This window comes from Chiloscyllium plagiosum, chromosome 14 (assembly GCF_004010195.1).
Source record: "Chiloscyllium plagiosum isolate BGI_BamShark_2017 chromosome 14, ASM401019v2, whole genome shotgun sequence".
In the NCBI taxonomy this organism is placed as follows: domain Eukaryota; kingdom Metazoa; phylum Chordata; class Chondrichthyes; order Orectolobiformes; family Hemiscylliidae; genus Chiloscyllium; species Chiloscyllium plagiosum.
Window position 1 is genome coordinate 77,825,642 of NC_057723.1, and position 9,589 is coordinate 77,835,230.

The following is a 9,589-nucleotide window of genomic DNA, read 5'->3' on the forward strand; positions in this document are numbered from 1 at the left end:
GCTGATGCGCCAAACTCTCGATCCTGGCGAGGGAGAGGAAAAGCCGGGGCCGGGGGGGGGGGTGGGGAGTGGGAATCAATGTTCCCTGCTTCACTCTCCCGCTTCCCCCGTCACCCCCACCGTCTCCATTAACCGAATTAACCCCCCCCCCGTTCATTACTGGGCGGCGCTTACCCGCCCCGTTGCCCGTGGAGCTGTCCCCGCCGGCCCCGGCTGGTTTGAAGCTTTCGATCAGCTGAGGGATGGGTCTCTCCGCCGCCATTGCTGCCGTGCTCCGAGGAGTATATGTTTTCCCCCAACCCCCCCCTCCCCCGGGCCTGCTCCTCCTCCCCCACCCCCAATCCACACACACGCGCGCGCAGGGACACCGATCCAGCCCCGGAGATCTCGCGTCAACACGGGCCGAGCCACGCGAGATCTCGCCTGCCGCTTCCAGAAAGTTCGTGGCCGCGACGTCAGCGGGCGGCTTTGTCAGAGCAACGGGCGCGCGGGGGGAGTTGTCCAGGTGTTTGATCGTCAGACATCACGTGATCCTCCTCCTCTCACAGCCTTCACCAGGCTGTGGTAGTGCAGTGGCACTGTCCCTGTCTCTGAGACAGGAGACGACCCTGCTCCCTTTGCAATTGATACCCCTCAAAATATAAGGAAGATAATCTAGACCCAAGCATTTTTTTTCTTATTTTGAAGGTAAGTGCGTTCCTTGTTCAACTCCGTAATTTATTCAATTTTTAACTATAGCGTAGGAATAAAGTTTATACACTTTACTCATACACTGTAGTCAAGATACAACAAAAGGAGGAAAGAATTGGGACAACTTCATTGGACAACTTAACAGACTAGTACATTACATAACTATTAAATAATAACTTATGGTATAGTAACGTCCCATAATGGAATTTAATTTATTGTCCCGTGTACCGAGACACAGTGAAAAGCTCTGTTTTGCGAGCAATACGGGCAGATCACAGAGTTAAGTAGCATAGATAGTAAATAATAGGTAAACAGCGGCAAAAACAAAAACACAGGTACAGGTGAATATTAAGAGTTTGTGAGTCCATTCGGTATTCTAACAACAGTCAGGTAGAAACTGTTACAAAACCGGCTGGTGAGTGTGTTCAGGCTTCTGTACCTTCTCCCCGATGGTAGAGGTTGTAGAAAAACATTGCCAGGGTGGGATGGATCTTTGAGAATGCTGGCGGCCTTTCCCTGACAGTGGGCCTGGTAGGTGGATTCTGTAGATGGGAAGTCTGGGCCTTTGTGATTGTCCGGGCCGAGTTCACCACTCTCTGTAACCGTCTCCAATCTTGAATGGTACAGTAGCCATACCAGGTAGTGATACAGCTAGACAGAGTGCTCTTGATGGCGCACCTATAAAAGTTGGCAAGGGTATTCACTGTCGTGCCAAATTTCCTCAGCTGCCTGAGGAAGAAGAGACATTAAAGGAAGGGCCTTTGCATCCACATGAAGAATCCAAGAAAGCTTATTGTGGATGACCACTCCCAGGAGCTTGACACTCTCCATTCATTCCACCTCTGTGCTGTTAGTGTGTGTGTGTGTGGGGCGGGCATGAGTGACATACTGCCGAAAGTCAATAATGAGTTCCTTGGTTTTGCCGGCATTGAGTTCTCAGTGCACCATTTTTCCAGGTCTTCCACCTGCCATCTGTAGCCATCTGCGATTTGGCATAAACACAACCTTGGCAAAAGGAAATTTCAGTAAAACAGCTGCAATTCCACCAGCAGTAGGAAAAATGTCAAGAGAAAATTCTGAAAGAAAGAACAGCAGTGGAAGATGTACTGTAGATTCCATCCAGCTTCAAGACCCAGCTACTGCAAAACTGAAACTAAAAGTCCTGGTTCTGTGGGAGCTTTCCCTACACATTCAGGCTGATCCTATTGTTCCAACTTTAAAAAAATCCCACCAAATTCTCACAAGCTGTTCACTTTATTGGATCTAAAGAGACAGCTCCTCATCTCTGTCTTAAAACCTCTATTTTAAAAAATGAAGCAGGCCAAAGTCCCATTTCTTAAAGCCACAGTATCATCAAACCTTTCTCTGACAGCCTTCACCAGGCTATTGTGGTGCAGTGGTAGGATCCCAACATCTAGGACAGACAAGTCTGCTCCCACCTCTCACAATCTTCAATAGGCTCTTGTGCCGTGGTAGTGTTCCCACCTCGTAGATAAGAGACCAGTCAAACCTCTCCTCTCACAACCTTCACCAGGCCCTTGGGGTGAAATGGTAATGTCCCTACCTCTGAACCAGGAGACCCAAGTTCATTTCCCACCTGATCCAAAGGTGTGTAATAACATCTCTGAGCGGGTGGATTAGAAAATCCCTTCACCACAGCAGCCAAGCAATTAATTCCCTTGGGTGAGACAGTGATATAAGATGGAAAATTGCTCAAAGGATCTGGAGAATGCGTTTAAAATTTTAGAAGCCCTCTATCTAACCCTTAAACAATCAAAAAGCATAATATCAAATCTGATAGAACCCAGTTTGATGTTTTATATATAACTACTTAATAATATCTGAAAATGTCTAAAAATAGAATATTTAAATTAAAATTTTGATAGAGACTCTTCAATAGCTAAATTTACTGATGACATAAAAGTAGGTAGGAAAGTGCATTGTTAAGAGGACTTAAGGAGCCTACGAAATTATTTGGATAGGGTAGATGAGTGGACAAAGATCTGGGAAATCGGGTATAATGTGGGAAAGTGGGCAAGTTGTCATTTTGGCAGAAAAAAAAAGCATATTATCTAAAAGGTGAGAGATTGCAGCACTCTGAGAGAATTGAGTGTCCCAATGCGTGAATCACAGAAGATTAGTTTGCAGGTATTCCAGTACCAAAGAAATCACATGCAACATGCCTCAATGACAACCGCCCAGTGGTTCTGACCTCCATAATTATTAAATGCTTTGAGAGTTTAGTCATGACTCACATCAATTCTAGGCTCCCAGCCTGCCTCAATCCCTTTCATTTGCTTACTGGTGCAACAGCAAATATCATCCCCCTAGCCCTACACCCATCCCTGGAACCTCTGGATAATAAGGATAATCTCCAAATTCTGAGAACAGTTGAAAAATGAAGGAAAATAAAAATAGTACAATTGCAACATTTAAAAGACATCTGGATGGGTATATGAATAGGAGGGGTTTGGAGGGATATGGGCCGGGTGCTGGCAGGTGGGACTAGATTTGGTTGGGATATCTGGTTGGCATGGACAAGTTGGACCGAAGTGTCTGTTTCTGTGCTGCACATCTCTAGATTCTCTGATTCAATCTAGAGCTTGGCTCCGCTCTCTGCAATTGGATCCTCAGCTTCCTGACCCATAGACCACAATCAGTGAAGATAGGCAATAGCACCTCCTCCACGATAATCCTCAACACCGACACTCCACAAGGATACATACTCAGTTCCCTACTGTACTCCCCTGAATGCTCATAACTACATCTGTATGCCATCTTCAAGCTTGCTCATGACACCACCGTCATAGGCTGGATATTAAACAATGATTAGTCAGATTACAGGAAGGAGATAGAATGTTTGGTGTGGTGGTGCAAAAATAACAATCTTTCCCTCTATGTCAGCAAAACTAAAGAACTGATAGTTGACTTTAGAAAGAAAGGAGGAGTACAAGCCCCTATCTACATCAGTAGAACTGAGATGGAGAGGGTCGAGAGCATTATGTTCCTTGGAGTGACAATAACCAATATCTGACCACACAGATGGTCAAGAAGGCACAACAAGAGGCTTAGGAACTTCAGCATGCCTATAGGGGCCCTCCCTACCTTTTACAGATGCACCATAGAATGCATACTATCGGGGTGTGTCATGGCTTGGTATGGCAACTGCTCTGACCAAGACGAGAAGAAACTACAGAAAGTCGTGAACACAGCCTAGACCTTCACGCAGCCAACCTCCCATCCACTGATTCCATCTACACTTCTTGTTACCACAGGAAGGCAGCCAACATCATCTCAGACTCCTCCCGCCCCAGTTATAATCTCTTTCAACCTCTTCTGTCAGGCAGAAGACACAGAAGCTTAAAAACATATACTCCGTTATCAGAATGCTGAATTAACCTCTCTAATTTCAAATCCAATGTTGATCTTGCCATAACCCTGTATGCCTTGCACTGTCCAAACACCCTATGGTTTCTATATCTTTGTATGTTATGATTTGCGTGTACATGCAAAACAAAACTTTTCAATGTAATTAGGTACATGTGATGACAATATATCAAATCAAATCAAATGTAGTCAGGAAACATAATAGAATGTTATGTTTTATTGTGAGGGTAATTGAAAGCAAGAGTATGGAGGTTATACTTCAGTTGTACAAGGCATTGGTGAGACTGCATCACTGGTTACGGTACCTACAGAATGATGTCAAAGCAGTGGAAACAGTTTATATACTGTCTTGCATTACCTTGCCTTGCATATTAGCACAGTCCTCAGTCAAGAGTCATACATTTTGCTCGATGGCACCATGCTATGTCAATCTCATATCTACTGCATGTGTTAGTAACTTCTGCAGCAAACACACCGCGTGTGTAGCTAACACAGAACCGTGTCTGAAAGTCTTAGGAGAGTAGTCCTCATTGAGGTCCACCGAGGCATCTGTCCATCAGGTTGGCACAGTAAGTCAAATTCACCTTCTGATACCAGTCCAGGGACTTGGTCATAGACAGGTGTTCTCAATCACGGGTGTCCATGGTTTCCATGGGGAAGGGGATCCAGATGTTCAGGGTTTTACTGACATTTAGAAGTGGAGGTTGGAATCCACTGCCCAAAGTGAGCCATCCTTCATGTTGGAAATCAAAACTATGCAATGAGAAGGAAAGTCACTGCAACCACACACAGAATGGATCTCGGTTTGTGAGGGAGGAGCCTACAAAACCCACTGACCTGAGGTCCTTTACTAGGCAAGAACATTGCACACAGACCCATGCACTGTACAGGACACAAACCTAATTTCTTGTGATCCTAATGCATCAGCTTCCTTGTCCAGACATTATTGTCCACTTTATTCATGACAACACTTTTGAACAATGAGAACAGGGAAAGAATAGGGATATTTGACGAAGAGGGACAATGATATAATCAGAACCTTTTGTTCATTTTGCTTCCACAAATTGCAGCAGTAGTAGTCCAGCACCGGTTGGAGAGGTCCTGCTTGGCAGTGGGGATTTTTGGCATTAGAAGTTTGGTCACATGACCTACAGGCATTTGTGACAGTACAAACATGTTCCTCGGCTTGAACTTCTAAAAGTTAGGGTGGGGGTGGTAGGAAGGTGGTGGTACAAGCAAAATGGAGTTGGAGGGTCCAGCCTAGCCTGACACCAGGACTGTCCTAAGAGGAGACTTCTGCTGGGCGTGTGTGTGATTCATTCTCTGGGCTGGTATCTGCTGGCACCAGTGTCGAAAAGTGTGGCACTGGAAAAGCACAGCAGATCAAGGAGCAAGAGGATCAATGTTTCAGGCATAAGTTCTTCATCAGGAATCTCCTGGCATCACCTTATTCCTTTGTAAAGAAGAGGCACCATGGAGTGAGTGCTGAGTTCCACATACCCCTGTCGTTATACCTTCGGTCATAAGGACCAGTGGCTTGAACAACAGAGTGAGGATCTGAACCGAACTGTGCGTGTATTCTGAAATAACTCCACAGACGCCGGTATCCCATCATCAAGGCAATCTTTATTTATACATGAGCAGTCCTTTACTTTAGTACTGCCTCTTCAGAGTTAGCTGTCATAGTAGCAATATATCTGACACTCCTCTATCTGTCAGCCAGAGCAGCAAGATTAACAGCCCCAATCAGGGAACTCATATTCTGAGGTAAAGGTCACTGATCTTTTTACAATCACTATATATTCCATCAGACCCTGGACCCGGCTGTCTATGGCAGCTACCAATCCGTGCATAGAGGTAGCCAGATCTCCACAATCGTAGCTGCACGCTTGAATCCTCTATACTATGAGAGTCATTGCCTGCCACATACCTGCCTGTGCCCATGTCCCGCCTTGTGCATTTGGGCAAAGTCCCTGACTGCCAAAAGCACAGGGTCCTCTGTTGCCTTGGGTTCAGTAGGTGCTGTTGACTCAAAAAAGTTCCATACCATCAGAATTTTCAGTTTCAACACACTCTTTATTTCAGCTCAGCCGGCAAGAGACCTGGAGTCGACACCAGAGTAGCACTGAAGCTTACTTTTGGTGGAGTCTCAATAGACCTCTGTTATAGCTTAAAAGCAGTGTATTTTATAGCCCTCATATACGTGACTAGTACACATTGCCCAAATCCCACATGATTTAATGTTACTCCATCTAGTAGTGTTCGCATAGGTCAAAAGTAGATAAGCAAAGCAGTTGACAGTGTTTTGCTGAACAGTCCGGTTCAAAGACAGGCGAGAAGATTAGACAAGAACAGCTTCAAGGTTAGGTAATGATGCCTGCAATCTTTTAATTTGTGATTCCCACAGCTCCTGCGACCTTTAGTCTGCCACATCTTAGAACTTTTAAGGCAAATCATTATTACAAATAGATACTTTTAGCTTGTGAGAAGATTTGTAGCCCGGGTGCTCGTTGTTGTGGTTCTGTTTGCCGAGCTGGGAATTTGTGTAGCAGACGTTTCGTCCCCTGTCTAGGTGTGTCCCAGTCAAACTCATGTTGCTTGTCATCTGCGTGTGTGGTTACTAAGGATAGCTGGTTGTGTCGTTTCGTGGCTAGTTGGTGTTCATGGATGCGGATCGTTAGCTGTCTTCCTGTTTGTCCTATGTAGTGTTTTGTGCAGTTCTTGCATGGGATTTTGTACACTACATTGGTTTTGCCCAAGAACACACAACAAGACGGGGAACCTATCAACAAAGACTGCATACTCAAACTACTGGACCTGTGCCTCAAACTTCACATTCAACAACCAAATATAAGAACAAATCAACGGCACACCCATGGGCTCACCCATCTCTGGACTCATAGCAGAAGCGGTAATGCAAAGATTAGAACAAACAGCCTTACCGCAAATTCAACCCAAACTGTGGGTCAGATATGACACCTTTGTAATCATTAAAAACACTGAAATAGAAAACACACACTGGATCATCAAAGCCACACTCACAGGAATCAGATTCACTAGAGAGGAAGAAAAGGACAACCAACTCCCATTCCGAGACATGATGGTACAAAGAACACCTAACGGAGAATTCACCTCAAAGGTATACAGGAAAGCCGCACACACAGACCAAGTCCTAAACTACGAAAGTAACCATCCCAACACACACAAAATAAGTTGCGTCAAGACACTGTTCAAAAGAGCCACAACACACTGCAGCACACCAGAACTGCAAAAAGAGGAAGAACAACACCTATACAATGTATTCGCCAAAAACTGATACCCCCGCAATTTCATCAACAGATGCCTAAGGGAAAGACAACAGAATGAGGACATGCCACAACCCAAAGGACTAGCCACGTTACCATACATCAAAAACGTTTCTGAACTTACAGCCAGACTACTACGACCACTAGCTCTCATAACATCACACAAACCAACAGCCACTCTCAGACGACAACTCACCAGGACAAAGGACCCGATACCCAGCATGAGCGAAACCAGTGTAGTGTACAAAATCCCATGCAAGGACTGCACAAAACACTACATAGGACAAACAGGAAGACTAACGATCTGTATCCATGAACAACAACTAGCCACAAAACAACACAACCAGCTATCCTTAGTAGCCACACACGCAGATGACAAGCAACATGAGTTCGACTGGACAACACTATAGGATAAACCAAACACAGAACAGCCAGGGAATTCCTAGAGGCATGGCACTCATCTATAGATTTGATCAACAAACACATCAACCTGGACCCAATATACCGACCACTGCAGCGGACAGCTGGAACTGACAACCGGAAGCGGCAGAGACAAACCACTATAAATGCCGGAGGAAACAACACAGAAGCGCTTCACAGGAGGCTCCCAAGCACTGAGGATGTCACCTAGACAGGGGACGAAATATCTGCAACACACATTCCCAGCTCAGCGAACAGAACCACAACATACTTTTAGCTGTTGATTTCCCCAACACTTTATCAATGCCTGCTGTCTGGCTATCCTCTGACTCCCTGTAGCCTGGAGCTTTATTTCAGCAGCGAGCTGCAGAGCTATCACAGGTAGGTGCTCCCCAGGTTGTTCTAAACACCATGTTCCCAGTGAAGTTTCAGGATCTGAGCTGGTGGGTGCTGAAGAAGGCAGTCTTGCTGATACTTCCTCTGAAGCCTCTGAACTCTCTTACTGTGACGAACTGCCTTCTTGTGGAGCAGCCCATTCTCCACAGGGGTTGTGGGCATCTCATTGGCACCTGCACAACACAAGGGAGATACATTACTGCAGCCAGTGGTTAACAGTGGTATGCAATGAATGACCCTGTCAGTGAGGTTCATATGAAAGTCGCAATGGAATGAAGAGTGGTACATTCTTGGTTGGTGGGACGCCAATGTCTCGGCATCCCCACAGCTTCAAAACTCCAGTGGTCATCCTGGTGTTTAGCAGCCTTTTAAAGATGGCTTGTGTGACAACAATGCTGGACTTCCATTGGGTATTCGGTGAGTGGCGAGTTCCTCCAGGAATGAGGCTAGAATCTGGTGAGAGGGGTGCCACAATAGCAGAACAGGACATTAATGAGCATGGTTTAGTAAGATTGTCAAATCATCCTGCTAGACTTCACAGCGAGAAACCCTCTGTGAAACTCGACAAAACTGATACTTAGCTATGAAAGTAAGATACAGAACTTTGTATATCAATGCATAGACAGAGACTGACAAAAAAAAACAAATTGCAAATGCATGAGGACAGTTATGTGCATAGGAACATGTGTATCTCACAATGATAATAAATGATGCAGCAATATTTTGTCTTTGGTATGAAAATGGAGATGTATTGGATAGAAATACAATACTGTATTAATATGCCTCAAGGCTATAGTCACGTGTCCTCCACCATGGGACACTAACTAGAGTCATGCATCTTAGAACATAGAACATAGAAAAATACAGCGCAGTACAGGCCCTTTGGCCCTTGATGTTGCGCCGATCCAAGCCCACCTAACCTACACTAGCCCAGTATCCTCCATATGGCAGGTAATGAAACGTCTGGATATCAAACCTACAGCTCAGCGAGCAAACCTACACTCTAGGCGTAGCAGTGACAGTAGGACACCATTTGTCCATCATGCCCTACAGCAGATTAGTGAGTATTTGGGAATAAACATGAGATAACACTGTGCCTACCACTAAACGAGGGGGAGGGCAGCGGAAAGAGAAAATTCTACCATAAAAAATAAATTGACAAAATGCTGTGAGGAACTAGGGATGACATGGACAAAGGCACTTCCAATTGTGCTAATGTGTATGAGATCTAGGAGGAGAGGGAGAGCTAATCTTAGCCCGTTTGAGATTTTTTTTGTTAGGCCGCCAATCACAGGAATTGTCCCGAGATGTAAGAGAAGCCAGATAACAAGCCCCTGTGAGGATGAGATGTGTTACTGCATGAAACTCTCTACACTTCTGTCCCAAATACA

At 45.2% G+C, this 9,589-nt stretch overlaps 1 protein-coding gene across 3 annotated transcripts in view; it reads right to left on the reverse strand.

Moving 5' to 3' along the window:
* LOC122556822 (zinc finger protein 346-like) overlaps positions 1 to 296 on the reverse strand; it is a 61,314-nt gene extending 61,018 nt beyond the window's left edge. For 2 of the 3 annotated variants that reach the window (XM_043704029.1, XM_043704028.1), the window contains exon 1: positions 175 to 295. In XM_043704029.1, coding sequence (XP_043559964.1) covers positions 175 to 262 — 88 coding nt within the window. In that variant the 5' untranslated portion in view covers positions 263 to 295. Of the gene's footprint in view, positions 1 to 174 lie in introns of all 3 variants that reach the window. The other variant, XM_043704030.1, reaches the window with a different exon arrangement.
* Positions 297 to 9,589: the final 9,293 nt, after the last annotated feature.